This window comes from Glycine max, chromosome 13, assembly GCF_000004515.6.
Source record: "Glycine max cultivar Williams 82 chromosome 13, Glycine_max_v4.0, whole genome shotgun sequence".
Taxonomy (NCBI): domain Eukaryota; kingdom Viridiplantae; phylum Streptophyta; class Magnoliopsida; order Fabales; family Fabaceae; genus Glycine; species Glycine max.
The window spans coordinates 39,415,005-39,439,054 of NC_038249.2; the positions used below are offsets into that span (position 1 = coordinate 39,415,005).

Here is a 24,050-nt window from a genome sequence, read left to right on the forward strand (position 1 = left end):
TTTTTTTTTTGTTGTTTTGTAAAATCCAAGGTATTTCTCAGTTGGAGGTTAAGGATTAATCACTTGGGTTACTAATCTTTTGACACGTTTTTTTATACATACATTATTAGAGATAGAATCCCTGTTTGGTTTTGTTATATGTATATGTATATTTAACAAATGGTAAGTTGAAAAACGTAGTTACGAAATTCGATGAGAAGACGATTGGTGTTGTGTATCTCAATTCTCAAGTAAAAAAAAGTTGTGAAATTCTAATTAAATATATTGCTAAATGTATTGGTCACTAAAATATTATATTGGTCATTTGGTAACATGTATCAAAACATGTTATCCACAACATGTAGCGAAGGAAAAACCTTTGAAATAAGTTTTGGTTTTGACAGGTTCAATTCTCCTTAATTTCAGCAGGAAAATCAATCAAGACAGTAAAATAAAAAAAAAACTAAAATACAAGTACAAATTAAAGTACACCATCATGAACAAAGAGGAATAACGTGAACAAAAAAGTACACCATCCATGTCAAGGGAATTTTGTTTCAGCAGGCATGGCTTTATTCTCAGCTCTATCCTGGATCATAGACATGAATGAACCTTACAAATGTGATTCTCCAGGTCGATTGCAAGATGGTGGTTGACAGTTTACAAAGTAATGCACCAAAATTTTCTGAGTTTGGAAGAATTATTGAAAAATGCAGAATTATTCTCCAGTCACTTCAAAACTGTTGGGTCAGTTTTATTCCGAGGCAATTAAATTAAGTCGCTCATTCTTTAACAAGAACATCTAGATTATATGCTAGTCAAAAAAATTTTAATTATGTCCCTATTTCAAAAAAAAAAAATATAAGCATCTTTTTGGTCAAAAAATAAATAAAGTACTCTAAAAAAGCAAGATAGTTGATCAGATGGGAAAATTAAAATTACTTGTCATTCATTTTCAAATTATAAAGATATTACCTCTAATCATTTTTATAAGAAACTAATTTTATATTAAAACTTATTTCTTATAAAAAGGAAAATATTTCAGACAAAATCATTTTCATGAAACCCAGGCAATTTAAGTGCCATAAATTTACATCTCGTATTTTCAGAGGCGGAACTAGGTGTAGCCCAATGCCCCCTGAAATACAAAAATATTATAATATTTACATGTAAAATTTTCTTTTACCCTCTTCTAATATTCACTTTAATCAATCAAATCTACTTGCCTGAGACAACCCATCAATTAAAATCGATTCGAAGTCAAGGCTTGTGACCGTGGATATTGTTTACTCTATAACATTTGATTTCACATCTTAAACCCTATACTTTCATACTAAATATACAGTATGAGAAACAATTTGTTCATTTATGAGTAAACTTCTTCATAACCACTCAGTTTTGTGCTGGGAACCTTAAAACAGTACATCATCAAAGGATTTCTTTTTAACATCTATTTATTATTTTGCATCCTTTTAATTTTATATATATGAAAAAACTTTTAACCTTAGCATTTCAAGTTTAATGCTCTAGTTTTCCTCTTCATCCTTATTTTTTTATATATTAAATTTTCGCCCCAACATTTATTTTTGATTCCGTTCCTATTTGTTTTTATTTTATCAATTCAATTGTCTTAGTGTTTTTATTCTCGCTGTGAGTTGATCCCTAGCTCAAGTTAGCATGTTTTTAGGAAAAGATAATCGTACACTTAAAATTTTATATTTGATGAACATTTGAATATGTGATTAATCGTATATGAATTTAATAAGAATACAGGGACAGTGAAAAATAATTTATATTATTTATTTAATAAGATAAAATATTTTTTATTTTTATTTTTCTATCTAAAATATTTTTTTTTTTACTTTTACAAATAATTTTAATATATCATTTTTTTTTGTTTTTGCACAAAAAAATTGAAAACAAAAATAAAGTAATGTCTTTATAAAAATAAAAATAAAAACAAAGCGTTCTGGTAAACCAATTAATCTTGTCTTTAAAATCTTCTATTATCTCCTTCACGGGTAGCCTCAAAATTGCCCTGCCTCTTTCTGTTCGCCCTCCACTCCACTCAGTCTCTCAGCAAATCCTATGAAATGAACTTTTGGTCAATGCAGAACCAGACACACGTCCATGCCAAGTTGCCAACCTTACACACTAAAGCCCACTAACAAATTTGTCCAATTGTCCAAACGCACACATAGCGTTGCTGACCTTCTAATTTCTATTCACCACAAAATCCAAAACTCTCTCGTCAAATGCAAAGTGCTCCTCTTTATTTTCGTCCTTGTCCCTATATTTGACACCACAATATATAGTTATCATACACACTTATGTACCTCCATTCATAGCTCTCAAAAACCCGTTAAATCATAACTATTATCTCCTTTCTCTGCTTTACACAACAAGAGAAAACTATGAGAAACGTTTCAAAGAATAGGTTCTTAACCTGTTTCCGTCCTGTGGTTGACATAGATGACATGCTCGAGCCTAAAGCTGCTGTTGTTGATGATTCTGCTAGTTGTCGTTTTGCATGTATCCCGGTTGCAGACAAACATGACGCCAAAAATTCAACGACCAAAGCCACGCTTTCTGACCAAGATATGTTAGCACAGAATTGGATTGTCGTGCCTCGTCCTCAAAAACGAACGTTTTCTAAGATAATTAAAGCCGATTTGTTTTTATTGGTACGCAGTTTCTATTAACTTTGTTTAATATTTTATTAATAATCTGGTTGACTATTTTTAATAAAATTATTTCTTTTTCAATAATATGTTTTTATCTATAAAGTTTAAATTCAAGACTTTATTTAAGTAATTGAGTTCACTATTATTCCGACTAATGATTGGTAAAGCTGTAGTGTTTGAAACCGTGTTGATTAATAAGTAGATTTTTTTTTGTTTTTATAAACCTACATATTGTTTTGCTTTTGTAGATAAATTAAGGGTATATTACTATATTTAAGTAAAAAAGAATAAAGTTATGATCTTGAATATCTTTGCCTCACAGAATACAAGAGCACGCAATAAAAATCTTGATGGCCAAGGTTGTTTTGGGTCAAAGCGTGATTATTCGGCATACACAGAAAGTTCATCAACCGGTGATGAGAAGAAACAAGCTTTTGTGGGCACCAACATTCAGAAAATCAAGCCCCCAGAATGGTCTTCGTCGATTTCATCTTCAAATTCGCCCGAATCAAAGAACGAGTCCCCTAAAGACCAAGTAGAGAAGCAAAAGAAGTTTCGGTGCTTAGGAATATACTGGGTTCTTGTAAGCTTAGTGGTTACGGTCTTTTGGGGTAAGGTCAATGTTACTATCTGGACATCATTATTGTTATGTTTTTTCTCTATTTGGAACGGAATCTGTTGCTGGAAAAAAGAGGTTCTCAAGTTGCGGAACGCAGAATCCAAAGCACACAAGAATAGCCGTAGGGACCGTAATGGAAGGAGTGGTCGAAACAAAGGAACGTTCGTAATGGGCATTGAATCTTTTACGTGAGGATCCTTCTTTTTGTGCTAGAGACAAAAGTTTTTCTTATGCCCAATGGACAGAGACAAAAGTTTTTTGTGACGTTGACCTTTTTCATAATTGGCAATGGCAAGTAATCAAGTTGAGGAAACCTGAAGCACCTGTTCGTGTTACACTCTAAAATGTATATTTAACGAATGAAAAGTAGGAAAAATATGTATGAACTTTGATGGGATGATGGTTGGTTGTGTATCCCAAATCCTATATATATCAAGGTTGTAAATGAGCTTTTAAATTCTAAATATTTTACAATAAATTTTACACATAATATCAACGCAACAAAATCTTACACTAAGGATATTTATAATACTTATACATCTTGTATAATCAACTCAACTAAATCTCTTGCTAATAATTAGTCATTTAGATTTAAATTATGAACATATTATTTCAGGCAGAAACATTACTTGCATGAAACGCAATTTAAATGTATGCATGTCATCAGTTTTCTAAATTAACATTATTGTTGTAGTAGTTGCTATTACAGCTGTTGGGGCAACTTTTGGCAAACATTTAAACAGAGCCAGTCTTTCTTAGATGGACTCTTCTAAATGCTCAAACACACATAACATAGAATCTTCTAAATGAAATATTTACAAATTAATTAAAAAAATTAACATATAATTTTGAAAAAAATGGAAAAAAAATGTAAACTGTAATGCTGAATCAATTTGAGAAACATATGAACAATGATTAATTGAAAATTCTTCATAAAATATATATATTAGCAGCGTGTGAGATTATTCATCTTTTCACTTTTATTCTAATTTCTAAAGTCTCCCTTATTGAATTTTTTCATCAATTTGAGAAACATATGAACAATGATTAATTGAAAATTCTTCATAAAATATATATATTAGCAGCGTGTGAGATTATTCATCTTTTCACTTTTATTCTAATTTCTAAAGTCTCCCTTGTTGAATTTTTTTATCAATTTGAGAACTGCAAGGCTGAATCAATTTGAGAAACATATGAACAATGATTAATTGAAAATTCTTCATAAAATATATATATTAGCAGCGTGTGAGATTATTCATCTTTTCACTTTTATTCTAATTTCTAAAGTCTCCCTTATTGAATTTTTTTATCAATTTGAGAAACATATGAACAATGATTAATTGAAAATTCTTCATAAAATATATATATTAGCAGCGTGTGAGATTATTCATCTTTTCACTTTTATTCTAATTTCTAAAGTCTCCCTTGTTGAATTTTTTTTATCAATTTGAGAACTGCAAGGCGGAATCAATTTGAGAAACATATGAACAATGATTAAATGAAAATTCTTCATAAGAGATATATATTAGCAGCGTGTGAGATTATTCATCTTTTCACTTTTATTCTAATTTCTAAAGTCTCCCTTATTGAATTTTTTTTATCAATTATTTAAATTTATTTTTTTCTAGTAAATTATTTGAAGAAATGTCTATAATCTCCACAAATCGCATGAAGTTTCTCATATGACCAAAACACATCATGAAGGAAGATTGCTTGCTCAGACCAAAGTGTTGAATAGTCAGACCAAAAAGTCATGCTTATGTTATGTTTGCTGAACACAATGGTCCCCAATAGCGCTTTTACTATTCTTCTTGGTTCGGTTCCGACACGAGTTGGACCTGTTCCATTCATCATTTCTTTGTTATTAATTTGTTTGCTCCACTGCAGTCTGCAGTTGCTCATTGGAGTCAGAGCCACACCGATGTACAGCATGAGAAACCAACGGTTCTGCGTCTATCTTCTCACCCTCTTTTTCAATTTGTTCACCCACAATTTTCTTGCAGCTCTCACAACCATTTCTACAAACCAAACTCTCACTGGAGATCAAACTCTAGTTTCTGAAGCTGGGGTCTTCGAACTGGGTTTCTTCAAGCCAGGTAATTCCTCAAACTACTATATAGGCATATGGTACAAAAGAGTCACCATACAAACAATAGTTTGGGTAGCGAATAGAGACAACCCTGTCTCTGATAAGAGCACTGCCAAGTTAACAATATCTGGTGGCAATTTAGTTCTCTTAGATGCGTCTTCAAATCAAGTTTGGTCAACAAACATAACTTCTCCCATGTCAGATTCTGTCGTAGTTGCTGTTCTTCTAGATTCTGGGAATCTTGTGTTAACAAATAGGCCTAATGGTGCTTCTGCTTCAGATTCTCTGTGGCAGAGTTTTGATCACCTAACTGACACGTTCCTTCCGGGTGGCAAAATCAAACTCGACAATAAAACTAAGAAACCTCAATACCTCACTTCATGGAAGAATAACCAAGATCCTGCAACGGGTCTTTTTTCTCTGGAACTAGACCCCGAAGGATCCAATGCTTATTTGATTAGTTGGAACAAGTCTGAAGAGTATTGGACAAGTGGTGCTTGGAATGGACACATTTTCAGCTTGGTTCCCGAGATGAGGTTGAATTATATCTTCAATTTCTCGTTTGTGTCGAACGAGAACGAGAGCTATTTCACTTATTCCCTGTATAACACTTCCATTATATCTCGGCTTGTGATGGATGTCTCGGGGCAGATCAAGCAACTCTCGTGGTTGGAAAATGCTCAGCAGTGGAACTTGTTTTGGTCACAGCCAAGACAACAGTGTGAGGTATATGCCTTTTGTGGTGCGTTTGGGAGCTGCACCGAAAACGTGATGCCATATTGTAATTGTTTGACAGGTTTTGAGCCAAAGTCACCGTTTGATTGGAATCTGGTTGATTACTCAGGCGGGTGTAAAAGGAAAACCAAGTTGCAATGCGAGAATTCCAATCCCTTTAACGGGGATAAGGACGGGTTCATAGCAATTCCCAACTTGGTATTGCCTAAACAAGAACAATCTGTGGGATCAGGGAATGAGGGGGAATGTGAATCAATTTGCTTGAACAACTGCTCCTGCACAGCTTATGCATTTGACAGTAACGGGTGTTCAATTTGGTTTGACAACCTTCTGAATGTGCAACAGTTATCTCAAGATGATAGTAGCGGACAAACTTTGTATGTCAAACTTGCAGCATCTGAGTTTCATGATGATAATAGCAGAATTGGGATGATTGTTAGTGTGGTTGTGGGCGTGATTGTTGGCATTGGTGTTCTCTTGGCCCTTCTTCTGTATGTCAAGATTAGGAAAAGAAAGAGAATGGTTAGAGCAGTGGAGGGTTCATTGGTGGCATTCAGGTACCGAGATTTGCAAAATGCAACGAAGAATTTCTCTGAGAAATTGGGAGAAGGAGGATTTGGTTCTGTTTTCAAAGGAACATTGGGTGACACCGGTGTGGTAGCAGTGAAGAAGTTGGAAAGTACTAGCCATGTAGAGAAACATTTCCAAACAGAAATTACTACAATAGGGAAAGTACAACATGTTAATCTCGTTAGGCTCCGTGGATTCTGCTCCGAAGGTAGCAAAAAGCTGCTAGTTTATGATTATATGCCAAATGGCTCCTTGGATTTCCATCTGTTCCAGAACAAGAACTCAAAGGTGTTGGACTGGAAAACAAGATACCAAATTGCGTTGGGAACAGCAAGAGGATTAGCTTACCTTCATGAGAAGTGCAGAGAGTGTATTATACACTGTGATGTAAAGCCTGGAAACATTCTCCTAGATGCTGATTTTTGTCCCAAGCTTGCAGACTTTGGCCTAGCTAAGCTGGTTGGAAGGGATTTGAGCAGGGTCGTCACAGCAGCTAGAGGAACAACAAACTATATTGCTCCAGAATGGATTTCTGGGGTGCCTATCACAGCAAAAGTTGATGTGTACAGCTATGGGATGATGCTTTTTGAGTTTGTATCAGGTAGGAGGAACTCTGAGCAGTGTGAAGGAGGCCCATTTGCCTTCTTTCCTACCTGGGCAGCAAACATAGTTGCCCACGGTGACAATGTTCTTAGCCTTTTGGATCCTAATTTGGAGGGAAACGTTGATGCTGAAGAGGTGACCCGAATGGTAACAGTCGCATTGTGGTGTGTCCAAGAAAATGAGACTCAGAGGCCAACCATGGGTCAGGTAATTCATATCCTTGATGGAATCTTGGACGTGAATTTACCTCCCATTCCAAGATCTCTTAAAGTGTTTGTTGATAACTAGTAGAATCTTGGTTAGTTTCCTACACCGATTTAAGCTCCACTTAGAGATCACAGGTGAAGAGCCACGCCTCATTGAACTCCTTTCAAGTAACAAGTAATATCTCTTCAGCAAGCTCCATTTCCTTGGGAGGAGAAAATTAGGAGTACAAGTTTGTCTGTCTTGTTAGTTGTTACTGGTACAAAACATAGCATTTTTTTTTTATTTTGGTTTAATTATTAATTTTATCCTTATAGTTTCATCATTTGTACATTTTAATCCTTATAATTTTAAAGTAATTTTTTTAGCCCTTATAATTTATATTTTAATTCTCTTTTAGTTCATATAGTTTAAAAGTGATTTTTTTAGTATTTATAATTTGAATTTTAATTTTTTTATCTCTATAGTTTGAAAGTGATCTTTTTAATTCCTATATTTTATATTTTAATTTTATTTTAGTCTTTATCATAAAAAATGAGTAATATTATAAATAATAATTAACTACAAAAATATTTGCAAGTAATTCGTAACTAATTTATTGTAAAATAATTTGTAAAAAAAAAAATAGTTGGTAATTTATAACTAATTTTTAGTTAATTATTTTTATATATTTTTTGTAACTAAAAGATAATTAAAATACAAATTATAGGGACTAAAAATATGACTTTCAAACTATAAAGACTAAAAGAGAATTAAAATATAAATTATAAGAACTAAAAATACTACTTTTAAACTATAGGAACTAAAAGAAAATTAAAATGTAAATTATAAGGACTAAAAAATCATTTTAAAACTATAGAGACTAAAAGATACAAATGGTAAAGCTATAGTAACTAAATGAGTAATTTAACCTTTTATTTTTTTATTTTTACATAGTGTAATTGTAATGTGGATGTGGTGTATCATTTCATAATGTTGGTAGTGTAAGCAATGAGAGTTGAGTATATATAGTTGTTACAGTACTTAATGATATGATCCAGATCCAGATCCAGAGAAGTGGTTTGTGCTACCTATTGCATTAGTCTGTTAGGTTTTATTTCTCAATCGTATTTTATTATTTTTGGTTTTTTAGTGCAATGCTAAATGTATGCCCACCTTTTTTGTCTTCAAACGTTATTTTAAAGATACAATGGTGAAGATACTAATGACAATAATGAGAAAACAAAAAAAGTGGAGTTGGCATTGAATGTCACATATAACATTACTTTCTACATGTTCATGTATGATATAAACTTACATCAGACATTGGGATCCGCCGATTCTTATGTTGTTTATGTTTCTCTGCATAAATGTTTGAATTTTGAAACAGTTGGACGATGTTAGAAACTTTTGCTTCGAAGAAGGGGCCAACAAAGAAGGCCATGCCTAAGGAAGAGAAACAAAGCATGAGGTCCCAAACAAGAGAAACGCAGACCCAAGGACTAGGACTTGTGTGCTCACGGGTAGAAGGTCTTCTCAATAAAGTTGTATCAAAGGGACATGTGTCATAGGCTAAGAATATTGTTAGATTTGTATGAGGTAGTGATGGAATGCCTGCAATTATAGGGAACCGTTAGAGTTAGAGCTTACGCAATGGTTAAGTCGATGTAAGTATGCATTTTGTACAAGGAATGAAAAATTCAGTCTCTGAATTCCTTTTTCTCTATTCTACTAAGGAGGTTGTAGCCCTTGAAACATCTACTTTGGTACTTTGTGTCGTAATATGTAACAATTGGTGCTGAAATCTTATGTACCCAATCTTACATTGGATGATCTTTCAACTACTATAGTCTATTGATAATAGTCAAGCATAGAACAATATCTCCATCATGGATTCATGGTATGGTACATGTAGTGTGGAAGCATCATTTACCACTTGAAAATTGCATTGCTTTACTTGTGCAGAGGAAAACTCTGCTCTTCAAATTGAAAACTACCAAGGTTGCGTCTGCACTTCATCCAAACCATGTTGAATAGGAAAAGGTCCTGCAATCCAAAATTCTCCACTGTTGTTTTGGGCAAAAAACCTGTTTGTATGATCATCATCCTCATCCTCAAAATCCAACTCTTCAAATATATCCTCAAAACCATCATCATAACCTTCTTTAAAGTTATCTATCTCAATATTATCATCGTAATCATCATCACTGTCATAATTATTTTGATCAGCATCATTCAAGCTGCCAACATCTTGGCTAATCCTACCCTTCCTTCTCTCTCGTCTCATTCTCTTGGATTCCCGAGCCAAATCCATCCATTTATCTTGTATGAATAAAACCCCATCCTCATCCTTCTCCAACAAGTCACCCTTCTCACCAAACCCCTCCACCAAGAACACTGAGTCTCGTTCCCCTTTCAAACTCACATAAAATAATTCTGGGTGCCTTATTATCATCCCTCTCAACTTGTTTGGGAGGCCAAACTCCTTTCTGAAATGGGTCAAGTGGTCAATTAAAGTCCGCTTCTCAACCGTCATTGCAAGAACCTCCCTCACCAGTGCACAAGATCTCTTCTCTGCCTCCAATGACTCCTTGGCCAAAGCCTCAGCAGGATTCCTATAGGGGCACACCAATGGCATTTCTTCAAATTTCAGCAAGAAATCCCGATGACGTCTCTTCAAATTAAGCCCCTTTCGAAGGCTCAATTGCTTGAACTTCAAAGGACGGTCAACTATGAAACCAAGAGAATGGGATGATGATGCAGGAGGCACCAAAGGCATTGCCAGGTTGACATCCCAAGATACTAGCTCAAGTGCACGGCCATAGGGCGTGTCAACAATCTTGAATTTGTCCGGATGGTCGTTGCACAACCGGGATCGAAAATTCGGAGGGAGACCAAGATCAGGAGCAAAGTGAACCAATTTCGACAGAAGCAACCGGCGGTGCGAAGACAACATAAGAAGCTTTTGGAGTTTGGTTGCCAACATGTTGGAAATGGAAGATTGAAGACTCAATTCCTCAGCAGCAAGGGCAGCTGCAGCTGGAGTTAATCGAACACAGAGTTGGGGATGCAACTTGGTTGCGTTGAGTGGTGTGGGTGGCCATGGCACATTGAAAAGTTCAAAAATGGATGGATAACGATGAATCATGGAAAGTATGGAACGAGGCTTAGAAAGACAAAGATAAGTGCGGCATTTTGACAGAATGTGAAGTGGGATATAGTGTTTCGGTTTGGAGAGAAGTAAAGTTTTTAACTTTTGAACAAACCTAGTTTTGTTCTTCGTGACAACATGTCTGTCGAGTGAACGGTCACGTACGAGTTTGATAGATGAACAAGAAATTGAAACTAAGACACTGTTGAGATAGTTGCGGGGTTTTAGTTTTTCATTGATAGAGAAGGATAAAGGTGTTGTTTGGCCAAGAACAAAGGTGGAACTTAGGAAAGAACTTGGTTTGGGATTGTTGAATGAGAGGAGAACACAAAATGTCATTTTTAACGCTTCAACGACTGACGTACCAAACCTGAAAACTAACAGAGAACAAAAATAATTAGAAGAATGAAATCGTAATAAGATAGAACACCAAACTCTAACTGAGTTAATTTGCAAGGCAGGTTTAATTAGAATGAACTTTGTTTATTCACCAAAAAAAAAATACAAAATGAACTTTGTTTCAATTGCACATCGCGGTGGCCGCGATTCCAAGGAGGCGTCCAACTTTTTTTTTACTTTTCCGGCGAGGCAGAGACGTTCTACAACTTCCGGCGACTGGCGAGGAAGAAAGAGTTAAAGAGAAAAAGAGAGACAATGGCTTCTTCCGGCGAGGCAGAAAGACAAAGCGGAAGAGATTAGGCTGATAGATTTTTCTGCATACAAGTGGTGGCTGATAGGACAAAGAGAAAGAAACTCGAGTTTCTTACTTTCTTGGGCCTGCACTTTTAGGGTTTGTGGGTATTGGGCCTGCACTTTAATTTTGGGAACAACTATTCCCATGCCTAAACTGGTATTGACACCTGTTATAGGACCATTTTATCCTTCTTCTTTTTTCCACCTTCAACCTTTTTCTCTTTCACAATCCACCCAATCTTTTTCCTACTTTCTCATTTCTCCACCTCTTTTCTTTTCTCTCTCCCTCAAACCACCCAACATAGTAAATTATTTTTTACATAAGGAAATCATAATTCTATAGATTTAAAACACATATCAAAATCATGATTTCATAATTTTTTTTAAACTTTTCAAAACATGACAGAATCATAATTATATTGTGTATCAAATTTTAAACACACAACATAATTATATTTTCAAAATTTCAAACAAAAAATAGTACAATAAAAACACTTTTATTGTGTAACCATCAATGTACAACAAAAATGTGTTTTTTGTTTTATAAATGAGGGTAAAAATAATATTTAACAATGAAATTATGATTTTATTTTAAATATTTTTTCACCCCATTTGCAAAACATTTTGGTTTATGCTAGAAGACAATTTCAAAATTACATGAAGGTATCTAGATTGGTCGTGCTAATAACAACACCCTCTAGATTTTACACTCTTCAACCCAAACAATATTATTTTTGGTGGGGAGGTTTTTTATATTATTTCTTATAATTGATCATATATCATACTATTATAAAAATATAAATATTCTATTATATTTAAAAATATAGAAAAATATTAAGAAATAATTATATAATACAACAAATGTTTAGCATATAATAATATATAAATACACAGGTTTAAATATACATTTGGGTTTATTAAAAAAGCTATCCATTTGATCTTTATATTTACAACAACTTTTTTTCTTAGTTTGTATAGTATGAAATATCTCATTTTTATTCTTATAGTTGCAACCCTTTTTTTTATCTTTTTTATCATTGTTATCTAAAGTTACTTAATTATGTTTGATATTAATGTGGATTAAATGAGTTATGTCATGTTTTTTTATCATCAAATATTAATCGTTAGTTTGTTAATTTTTGTTAGCATGAGAAAATTAAATTTACAATTTTTTTCTTTCTTTTTTTAATCCTCCTATCAATTTTATATCTCTTATAAACTAACTTGATAACTAAAACATATATATAAACAAAATATACACAAGTAAAAAAATAAAAAGTATAATAATTATATTTATACATATAACTAATTCTGATTTGGAGCGGTATGTTTATCTTATTTTTCTTATTAATTTTATCTCTAATGGTATATTGGTATGTAAACTGCTACATAAGTTGGTAATTTAAAATTAAATGAGAGAACAACTTCCATTCAAGTTGCTCATATCAAATGGTGTCCTCTGACAGTTACGACGTGTTAAATTGACATCATCCAACTGCTTTATAATTGAAACACATTTAACCAGAGAAAGTAGAAACCCAAACATCATAAGAATAAACTAATCTGAATATTCTATGCAAGTTTATATCATGAACCCGTAGGAAAGTAATGTTAAGGGGTACTCAGTGCCTTTCTGCCAGCAACACTTAATGTTTCTCTTCCTCCTATGTATCTTCAATGCATGGAATCTTGAAATTAATGTTTGAAGACCAAAAAAAAAAAATGGGTGTATAAATTTAGGCATTTAGCATGGCAGTACAAAATGAAAAGATATTCCTCTCCTCCGAGCATAAACTAGAGAGAAACCAATTAAAAGATAATAAAATACCAGAGAAAAACCAAACTTATCATACTGATACAGTAGGTAGCAGCACAAACCACTCCTCTCCTCCGAGCATACTCCTTTCTTGTACAGGAATTTTCTAATGAGAAAAAGATATCCGTATTCCGTAAACAGATTAAATAAAAAAAAAAAAAAATCACACTCATCAGTCATCTCTACTCTGTCTGTGTCTTGCTCCTGTTAGAAAAATTCAGTGATGGAGAGGCCTCTCGATCACCAAGATAGCATCTTGTCTGATCTCACCCACCCCAGATCTTGATCACATCAATGAGTGCAGTAACATCTACATCAAATTACATATTGATTGAATATAAAACCAACATAGAAAATAAAATCTCATGATTTACCCCATATATTACAATTAATGCATTCTTAAAAACCAAAAATTGTCATATTTTGTATCAGTCACAACTAACAAGAGATACAAATATGTCCTCTAATTTTCTCCTCCCAAGGACTTGGAGCTTGCTGAAGAGATGTTACTTCTGGCATGAGAGGAGGAGGTCGTTGAGACATTGCTCTTCACCTGTGAAGTTTGGGTGGAGTCTGATTCAGTGTAGAAAACTAAACTCTCCTGATTGTCAACAAGCACTTGAAGAGACCTTGGAATTGAAGGCAAATTCACCTCCAAGATCCCTTCAAGGATTTGAACCACTTGACCCATGCTTGGCCGGTTAGTCTCATTATCTTGAACACACCACGAAGCAACTTTTATTATTCTAGTCACTTCCTCAATCTCAGCAATTACCCTCCAAACTACGGTCCAAAAGGCTAGCAACACTGCCACCTTGGACAACAACATTTGCTGCAAAGGTGGGGAAGAAGGTCACTTTTCCATCTTCTCATGGCTCAGAGTTCCTCCTTCCTGATACAAATTCAAAAAGCATCATTCCATAGCTGTAAACATCAGCTTTGGCTATGATACCCATCCCAGAAATCCACTCTGGAGCAAGATAGCCTCTTCTTCCTCTAATGGTTGCGAGAACCCTGCTGAAATCCCTTCCAACAAGCTTAGCAAGGCCAAAGTCTGCAACTTTGGGACAAAATTCAGCATCTAGGAGAATGTTTTCTGGCTACACATCACAGTGTATGATACAATCTCTACACTTCTAGTGAAGGTAAGTCAATCCCCTTGCTGTTCCCAACGCAATTTGGTATCTCATTTTCCAGTCCAACACCTTAGAGTTCTTGTTATGGAACAAATGGAAATCCAAGGAGCCCTTTGGTATGTAATCATAAACTAGCAACCTTTTGGCACCTTCGGAGCAGAATCCGCGGAGCCTAACCAGATTGACATGTTGCACTGTCCCCATTGGTGCTAACTTCTGTTCTGAACTGTTTCTCTCCCTGGCTAATACTTTCCAACTTCTTCACTGCTATCACACTGGAATCACCCAATGTTCCTTTGAAAACAGAACCAAACCCTCCTCCTCCCAATTTCTCAAAGAAATTCCTTGTTGCATTTTGCAAATCTCTGTACCCAAATGCCACCAACGAACCCTCCACAGGCTTTCCTGCTCCAAACATTCTCTTCCTTTGCCTAATCACAAAAAACAAAAGCATTGTCAACAGAATCTCAATGCAAACAACCACTCCCACCGCCACACCAATAATAGTAGCATTACTGTTTTTACTATCATGAAACTCAGATGCTGCAAGTTTCACATACAAAGTTTCTCCGCTACTATCATCCGCGGATAACTGTTGCAGATTCAGAAGGTTAGCAAACCAAATCGAACATCCGTTACTGTCAAATGCATACGCTGTGCAGGAGCAGTTGTTCAAGCAAATTGCTTCACATTCCCTGAACCCACAGATTGTGCATGTTTAGGTAATGCCATGTTTGGAATTGCAATAAATTAACCAGTCCTTATCCCCGTTAAAGGGATTGGAATTCTCGCATTGCAACTTGGTTTTCCTTTTACACCCACCTGAGTAATCAACCAGATTCCAATCAAACGGTGACTTTGGCACAAAACCTGTCAAACAATTACAATACGGCATCGAATTTTCAGTGCAGCTCCCAAACGCACCACAAAAGGCATAAACCTCACACTGCTGTCGCGGCTGTGACCAAAACAAGAGCATTATCCAGCCACGAGAGTTGCTTGACCAGCCCCTAGACATCCATCACGAACCGCGATATAACGGACGAGTTATACATGGAATAGGTGAAATAGCTCTCGTTCTCGTTCGTCACAAACGAGAAATTGTAGAGATAATTCAACCTCATCTTGGGAACCAAGCTGAAAATGTGTCCATTCCAAGCACCACTTGTCCAATACTCTTCAGGTTTGTTCCAAAGAATCAAATAAGAAGTGCTTCCTTCGGGGTCTAATTCCAGAGAAAAAAGACCCATTGCAGGATCTTGGTTATTCTTCCATGAAGTGAGGTATTGAGGCTTCTTTGTTTTGTTGTCGAGTTTGATTTTGCCGCCCGGAAGCCACATGTCGGTTGGGTGATCAAAACTCTGCCACAGAGAATCTGAATCTGAAGCAGAAACATAAGCACTTACAAATAATTCAAGTCTCAAATCGACTAATAATATAATCATATTAGAGCTTTATAAGTGAAGGTCACCGCGTGAACTAGTTTTTGGAGTTGAATTATATCCAAACTCATCTAAGATCATATAAATCAAGTCCACCATTTCCAGATTTCACCTTCAGAAACTAGAGTTTGATCCCCAAACTCGACTTATGTTTTACAATATGTAACTTAAGTAGCATCTAACTCTAATTTTCTTAAAATACATCAAAGTTGTAACTTAGTTACTTATATTTTCTAAAAAACAAGTGTGTGAATGTTAAGATACGTGTATGAATATATATTCATTTATTTAAAAGGAGTCGGTTAAGAAAATATAACTAACAATTTTAAAATACACAAAATATAACTTGTTAACTAATTCATTCTAAATAAATAAATGGAGTAAGTTAACAAATCCTATAATAATAATAATTATTATTATTATTATTATTATTATATTTATAACATAAAATAAAAATATTAACTAAATATTTTTTATTTATTATTATTATTATATTTTGTGTTATCGCAATTATATTCGTTAACCTTTTTTAAGAGGGATACCGATGGAGTAGTATTTTTTTTTTCAATTACCAATTTAACTTGTTCAAGGTTCTTGTCGATTTAAATTTAACATATATGCACATTAAATTAAATATGAAATAAATCATAAGCAAAAATAATTCCAAACTCTAACAAATGCTATTCGATATTTTTTTTCTAGTAACTATTTTAAGTTTTAACAACTGGTCAGGGACAAACTGTGTAAATTAGAGGGTGCGGTCCAAATAAAGGAGTGTAAGTGCAGGTCCTTCAAGAGTTCAACATGGCTACCTTGTCATTTCAGACTTCAGATACCGTCAAAACTGTATTGGGAGCGGATCCATTTGGGTGTTGTTAGGTGCACCCAATAATATTGCTGATGCACTCAATATTTTTTTAAAATGTCAAAACTGCCCCTCATTTGTGTTGGGTGTACATGAGAGTGGTTCGTAAAAGGCTTACGGATCAAGTTGATCCGTTGATCCGTATGTTGATATTTTAAGCATGCGGATCAACTTGATCCGTAAAAGCCTAATGGATCAACTTGATCCGTATGTTGATATTTTAAGCATACAAATCAACTTGATTCATAAAAGACTTATGAATCAACTTGATCCGTAAAAGCCTAACGAATCAACTTGTTCCGTATGTTAACTTGATCCATAAAAGGCTTATGGATCAAGTTGATCCGTATGTTGATATTTTAAGCATACGAATCAACTTGATCCGTTACGAATCAAATTGATTCGTAAGGTTGATACGGATCAAGTTAATCTGTATGTTAATATTTTAAATCAACTTGATTCATAAAAACCTTACGAATCAACTTGATCTGTATGTTGATATTTTAAACATACGGATTAATTTGATTCGTAAAAGCCTTATGGATCAAATTGATATGCAAGCCTTTTATAGATCAACTTGATCCATAAAAACCTTTTACACAAGGATATTTTTTACTTTTATCATTAAATGTTAGGTGTACTAGTAATAATATTGGGTGCACCTAGCAACACCCGATCCATTTCAGTCCACGTACAAAGAGATAACAACTAAAGCAACTTTGTTCGCAAGGTAACCCTGAAAAACTCTGGCCACTCGATCAAAAGCACACTTTATCTAACGGCTGAGGTTGCTTTCCCAAAATGGGGAGACCTGTCCATCTCTCCCATATTAGCCGACGCATTGGTTTTAGGTGTCCAAAGATTTTTTTCTCACTTTTTAATTCATCCTGCTAAACCTTAAGGTTTTTTTGTTTTTTTTTTTTATCTTAAGTGGCAATATGGATAACTGATTTAATAAAGTCTTGAAAAAGTAGTGGTCTCGATTTTTTTAAATGTAAGATCACAAGGTTTTTTTTTTTACAATATGGATAACTGATCTGATAAAGTCCTAAAAAATTAGTGGTCTCAATCTTTTCATTTTTTTTATGTAGGTCTCAATCTTTTCATAAGATCAAGTATTTTTATGAAACAATTTTGTTCTGATTAAATAAGACCATAATAGGCCCAACTATATTTCTATCTATATTATATAGCTTCATGTTCAGAATTTAAACTACAAAATATTATTTAAACTCAAAAACTTTATTTTATTTGCGCGTCATAGCTACGAATTCAAAACAACAAGAAACCTTGAGTGTTTGGTCTAGTTTTATGAAAAGCGATAATAGGCCTACCCAAAAGGTTGGGATGACTTCCGCTCTAATTGGGCATTTGACTTTCGGAGCCCATGTTTTTTCTGTTCTGGTCTGTTCTTAACAACTTCTTTTTTTGTGGAAACTGGTCTGTTCTTAACTAAATAAAGAGATAGATTATTTGTATATGATTTTTTATATATATATAGAGAGAATAAATATAATTTTTCATAATTAGATGGAAAATTGTAACAAATAATGAGAAATTGGAATGATATATTTAATTATTTGAATGTTATGGATATTTTTAATCAAAATTAAAATTGGACTTATATAAAACAAAAATTAAACATTGATAATTAAATAACTCTCCACTTTTATTTAAAGATAATAATACAAAATTCACTTTACTTACCATATTTAAATTTGGTTTAAATATGTTTAAGATTCTTGATAAATAACTAAATTTTATTTTGAATTCTTAATAATAAAAAATTATTATTATGAGTACTTGATATTTTTAAATTTTTATTTTAAATTTTTATCGTCAATTAAATAATGATGTGATATAATTACAACCATTGATAATATTAAAAAAATTAATTTATAAAATAATTCATTATCACTTAATTGATGTTACTCAAAATAAAAAAAATATATTAGAAATACAACACCAAATTCTCAATCATTAGCCTTAAACATATCTAAACTTTAATTTTTTTTTTTATAATGTTAGTGGGTTTATAAACACCCTATGATCCAAGACTTGGTTAGACGATAAAGCGTTTTCCTATGTCTCCCCGCATTGATTGGATTAAGACTTGCCTACTATAAATCCAAATCTAGCAGTGCTCCATCAATTAGCCATGCCCATGAATGTAACACTCAAGTCAGATTCAAATTCAATTAATACACCAAAAAACAGCTGTGATTGAAAACATTTTGACAATCCTGAAACCCCGTTTGTGTTTAGCAAGAGGATTCATTTCGTGTACGGTGTACCGCATGGCAACACTCCATTCACTATGTTACAAAAATTGACCCAGGACCTTCGTGTCCAATTGCTAATAAACTAATGTTATGTGCTGTTTCTTTTGGTCTCTTGTCACCTAATCCAGCATTTATCATTTCTGATTTCCAAGAGTTAGCTTTCAACCTCACCTTTAATGAAATCCCTAGGACCCGTCCCTGTTGAAAACTCTTCCTAGATTGTTAGGCTTTTGGCTTCTTTTGTCCTCAACAATGTCTCATGCATGCCACACATGACTTTACATTTTAATGAGTTTCCACTAACGTTACTTAACAATAACACCATTATTATTATTATTATTTTCTGTTTATAGTATTGATATAAAGTCATTTCTACTATAAAAAAATATTAATATTTATAAAAAATTATGAGCGATTGAGTTTACACAATTAATTTTTTTTCATAATTTATTTCATACTCAAACTTAATATTTAAATTCTTAATTAATTGATTAAAATACACATGATGTTATTATTTATGTTAACCGTTATGGTATAGTAATTAGTTAGATAAAGTATATATTGTTTACTTATAGACCAATAAAAAATTTATCACAATAAATTGTGTTATACGATTTCTCCACCGAATAGCGAAATTGAATATGGTTGATAATTTATTGGTCGATATCGTGACATAAATTAGGTGTGAACGATGAAAAATACAATCAGCAGGCGAGTGGACAATTAAGCATTATCTAATCACCAATTAGTTGACGAAGAAACAGGGACTTAATCCAAAAGTGGAAGAAGCAACCTATGTGAAAAGACCAACGCACCCTTTCACACACAAAACTAAATTTTCCAGTTTGAAAGAGGTAAGAAAATTCATTAATTTCTAGAAACCTCTCATGAAAAGAGTCATTAATCCGTGAGAACCGTGAGTGACTATATATCAATCTTCAGAGTCCTAAAAAAGTTTGATCACTTTCGCATTGACCTATATAACCTTTTCTCTCCGGTTACCAGAACCGTAAGTTGCTGAACATGAACCCGCAATCGCCGGTTCGGGCGGAACCGGAGCCTCCGGTTCCGACGTTCTCCCCACGGTTCGCGCTCACGTCCGGTTCGCAGCGGAAAATCGCGATCGCGGTCGATCTGAGCGACGAAAGCGCCTACGCGGTGCGCTGGGCGGTGCAGAACTACCTGCGACCGGGCGACGCCGTGATCCTCCTGCACGTGCGTCCCACGAGCGTTCTCTACGGCGCGGACTGGGGCTCCGTGGATCTGAGCGCGGCGGAGGACGCCGATGACGGCGGAGGAGGCGACGAGGAGTCGCGGCGGAAGCTGGAGGACGACTTCGACAACTTCACGTCGACGAAAGCGAGCGACCTGGCTCATCCGCTGGTGGAGGCGCAGATACCGTTCAAGATCCATATTGTGAAGGACCACGACATGAAGGAGAGGCTGTGCTTGGAGGTGGAGCGGCTCGGGCTCAGCGCCGTCATTATGGGGAGCCGCGGCTTCGGGGCGTCGAAGCGAGCCGCGAAGGGGAGGCTCGGGAGTGTTAGTGATTACTGCGTTCATCATTGCGTGTGTCCCGTTGTGGTTGTGCGTTACCCCGAGGAGAACGATAACGGTAAAGGTGACGGTAACGGTGCTGGTGGTCTTGTTGTGCAGGTTGGGGAACCGGTGGAGCTTCCGCCTGTGCCGGAGGAAGAGCATGAGGTGTATCATGATGCTTCCGATGAGCACAGAGGTTTGGTCTGAAAATTGAAATTCAACTTTATAAATTTTTTATTGTATTATTTATGATTTAATTTTGCATAATGTTTAAATGGTTTGACTAATGATCTTATTTGTGTACATTGATAGCGGAGAGGAATGAGTATTGGACAGAACTTAGATATGTTACTTTCTTCAATCAAAGTTGGCATTTGTCTAAGTTTTCATCTTGACTAGAGAACGGTGTAAAAAGTAGTTATAAATGGATAAAGTTCTCTATAAACACTCCGCAGCCTTGCCGTCCAAGTGGGCGGGCTGTGGACTAGTTCTTTGACTAGCTCCAAGTGAACACTGCAATACCGGCTTCACCACCCCACGCTGCTCATTTGCAATTGAGAGACATGGTGGAAGGCTCTGATATCAATTGATAAGAACCACACCTCAAAAGCTAGCTGTTGGGTAGTAGTTGGAGAGCCCAAGGCCATGAAAAAAATAAGAAGGGAAAATGAATTGAGTTTCTTTCATGAGCTAAAATCAACTCATGTACTTAATTTTTGTGGAAGTTCTCTCGTTTAACTGCTCCAAAAGTTCAAGTGCATAAGTTGATTTTAGCTTATGGAAGAAGCTCAATTCATTTTAATCTTTTTCTTATTCAATAATTATTTATGGAGAAATTTATCCAACAAGACTCATGTCTAAGTTTTGTTGTCCCAAGAGCTCTCTGTTGAGGGGTTTTGGTTTGATGATTTTTTCCGAGGTGATTGTATGGAACTTTACTGTTGGATAAAAGTGTCTGGGCTATAAGATTACGTGTGTCTGGACACATGTTACAAACACAAGAAACCGTGTCAATTTGTTTAAAAACATGGAAGCTATAACTACTAGCTTCTGTCTAAAGTGGGAAACCACATCCCAGGGATGTAACCAAACACATTATAACTTGGGCGCTGAAGCAATAAAGGGGGAAAAGGATTGGTAAGGAAATCTGAAACAGAGACAAAGAAGATTTGGCTTGATGGTTAACGCAATAGCAAAAATTAGAGAAAAACTATATGTGACATTTAAAACATCCTGATCCATATTTGAAGTAACTTGGATAATAAGAAAAGACTACAACTGTAGTGAGTGATCCATGTTTAAGGTTTTTACAAGTTTTACTTTGGCTACCTAGGACCTAACACAATCCTCCTCCTTTATCTGGGTTTGGGAATGACTGAGACCATAGAAAGAGTATTAGGTATGGCCAGCCTATAAAGTGTATCTGTGCTGCTATAGCATTGATGATACTTGTGCTTCAAAAGCATGAACAGTATTAATCTGCAATAGCCCAAACAGCTACCTAGCTTTTTAACAGAAATAAAGATTGAACCCTTTGTCATGCATCAGAAGTCTAATTCTGAATTCAAACTTGTAAATGTGTATTTCATCGGAAGTGTTTGTAGAAAGGCCAGATAGTTATCATTGATTTTTGAAGTCAAGTTTTGCATGTAGTTTACTCTAATTTTAAATGGTTTTATAGTTGTCGACCTAAGGCTCAATCCAACTCCTATCACTTGTTAAGTGTTGCATTCAAGCGTTTGTCTAAATCCATATCCATAACGTGCATAACACTTATGTTTATATTCTTTTCTGTATATGACTGCTACAAGTTAATTCTTGAAGTTAAAAGCTGAAGCTACTAAACTGAGCCGTGGTTGAACACTTACCCATGATATGCACTTAGCAAACTTCACAATTATCCACTATATGCTCCCCACTCATCCCACAATGCTTTGCAATTGGGAGATAACTACCTCTAGGTGTGGGGAACACTTGTATAGGCTGGCCATACCCTAGAGTAGGCAAATTTCACCAATTCCCAGATACACACTAAGGCTAATGTTGGATTTGAGAGGTTTTGGTGGAAACAGTTACTAGAGTGAGATCTTTGCAAAAGGAAATAACAAACCAAAAGATGGATATTTATTTTCATTTTTCATGTTAAGTTCTAGATTGACATGCTACCTGTTGGAATGGTGTTTCCCATAGTGATTACAAAAAAGAATAAAAAATGCAATATTTTTGTTCTTTAGAAGCCATCAGATTATGAAATAACCCAAACCTTGTAGGATTTTATCTATCACTTGGGAGTATATTGTTACAGGTTGATTAGTTTCTTCTTATTTAACTTGCTTATTTTTGGTTTGTGAACAGATGCTTAATGAAAGTATAGAGCAATGTCTATTTCCCTACTAACTTCAGGTAAGGCATGAATAACTTCTGCAATTTTTCAATAACCATTTTATCCTTCCTCAAGTTTGAATACCAGCCATTATCGGATCCTGTTGGATTAAATTCTTTTCTAAATGTATAGAAACACCAATGGATAACTGTTACTTTCTGTGCACTTTCCCATGCTGGGACTTGGACGAGGGAAGTGATAAGGAGTGGTGTTCCCAGTTCTCTCTTTCTGTATTATCTTCTAGAAATATATTTGGTTGGACTATGAAAACCACAACCCCAATGTTATAGAAGACTATAAGTCCACTAACTCTGGACTGATGTTTTGTTTTCTTTACAAGTAAAACTTTCATTTTGTCCATGAAATTGACACCATTGATCAATTTAGTCCTCGACCTTAAGAAAAGCCAAATTTAGTCATTGACTTCGTTACTATCTGTCAATTTAGTCTTGAATTTAGGAAATATCATCATTTTAGTCTTTGATTTTAACTCCTTTCAATCAATTTGATCCCTGCCCAATCTAGTTTCTAAACATTAGGAACCAAATTTGCAGTTTTTTTGTTTGTTTGTAATGTTTAAAGATAAATTTGACAAATGATGTCAATTTCAGGGATTAAATTGACATTTTTTTTTCTCACTGGCAGCTACCTTCTCTTTTTTTTATGACATTTTTCACTTAATAAATATGTTAGCTACTACCTTCAAAGTTTCTTTATATATCATGGCAAATAAATTCAAATTTACAGGCCTTTGATTTTTTTTTTCTTCCAGAAACTGCTCACGGCAGCAAGGCATGTATCAAATGAAGAAGAATGTGTTAGAATTGATAAGTATCTTCGTTGGACAAACTATACATTGTAAAGTGGCTGTTTGGTTGGTTAGCATTTGTATGCTTTTGTACAAGTTTGTTTCTACACTGTTTCAATACCCAGTGACAGGGTTGAATATGCTACCTTTCTACTTTGACGATTGATTTGGAGGCTCTTGATCCTGATTGGAAATCAATTATAGATTTAAGAAACAACGAAAGTTTTATTTTACTGTCTTGCTTCCTGTGAATGCCTGGTACAGTTAATGTTGAAGTAAAGTTGGACGATGACTGAGAATCACAAACATTTTACGTTGCCATTTGTCTCGGACGCCTTCCAATAAAACAATTTCCCCGTTTGTTTGCGTTGGATTACAACATGCATCTAGTTTGCTGTCCATCTTGTTTCATTATGTACTCATTTGTTGATTTTTTTTTTCATGACAGCTTATTCAAATTTGTGCAAATGAAA

The 24,050-nt window shown here is 34.7% G+C and overlaps 4 protein-coding genes and 1 pseudogene across 5 annotated transcripts; 3 read left to right on the forward strand and 2 right to left on the reverse strand.

The window, feature by feature from the left end:
- The first annotated feature begins 1,939 nt into the window (after nucleotides 1-1,939).
- LOC106795662 (uncharacterized) lies at nucleotides 1,940-3,754 on the forward strand. The gene is made up of 2 exons (XM_014766323.2): nucleotides 1,940-2,663; nucleotides 2,986-3,754. The coding sequence occupies exons 1-2, from the start codon at nucleotides 2,394-2,396 to the stop codon at nucleotides 3,472-3,474; spliced, it is 759 nt and encodes a 252-aa protein (XP_014621809.1). The 5' UTR covers nucleotides 1,940-2,393; the 3' UTR covers nucleotides 3,475-3,754.
- Nucleotides 3,755-4,974: 1,220 nt separating this feature from the next.
- On the forward strand, nucleotides 4,975-10,991 carry LOC102667456 (G-type lectin S-receptor-like serine/threonine-protein kinase At2g19130). Its single transcript, XM_014765972.3, is given in 3 exon segments — nucleotides 4,975-7,564; nucleotides 7,567-7,742; nucleotides 8,853-10,991. Coding segments are annotated over 2 exon segments (2,670 nt in total). The 5' UTR covers nucleotides 4,975-5,035; the 3' UTR covers nucleotides 7,708-7,742; nucleotides 8,853-10,991.
- On the reverse strand, nucleotides 9,141-11,393 carry LOC100816820 (protein WHAT'S THIS FACTOR 1, chloroplastic). Of its 2 annotated transcripts, none has more exons than XM_041008442.1 (2): nucleotides 11,107-11,393; nucleotides 9,141-10,991 (listed from the first exon to the last, which is right to left on the reverse strand). In XM_041008442.1, exon 2 carries the CDS (start codon nucleotides 10,950-10,952, stop codon nucleotides 9,456-9,458), a length of 1,497 nt encoding a protein of 498 aa, XP_040864376.1. In that variant the 5' UTR covers nucleotides 10,953-10,991; nucleotides 11,107-11,393; the 3' UTR covers nucleotides 9,141-9,455. The 2 variants fall into 2 exon arrangements, with proteins under 2 accessions (XP_040864376.1, XP_014621460.1); XM_014765974.3 differs by having other exon boundaries at nucleotides 9,141-10,983; nucleotides 11,105-11,393.
- Nucleotides 11,394-13,079: 1,686 nt separating this feature from the next.
- On the reverse strand, nucleotides 13,080-15,703 carry LOC100817366 (G-type lectin S-receptor-like serine/threonine-protein kinase At2g19130; annotated as a pseudogene).
- A 3,823-nt stretch (nucleotides 15,704-19,526) lies between these two features.
- LOC100500545 (universal stress protein PHOS34) lies at nucleotides 19,527-23,810 on the forward strand. Its single transcript, XM_003543322.5, has 3 exons — nucleotides 19,527-20,582; nucleotides 22,742-22,789; nucleotides 23,542-23,810. The coding sequence occupies exons 1-2, from the start codon at nucleotides 19,871-19,873 to the stop codon at nucleotides 22,747-22,749; spliced, it is 720 nt and encodes a 239-aa protein (XP_003543370.1). The 5' UTR covers nucleotides 19,527-19,870; the 3' UTR covers nucleotides 22,750-22,789; nucleotides 23,542-23,810.
- The last annotated feature ends 240 nt before the right edge of the window (nucleotides 23,811-24,050 follow it).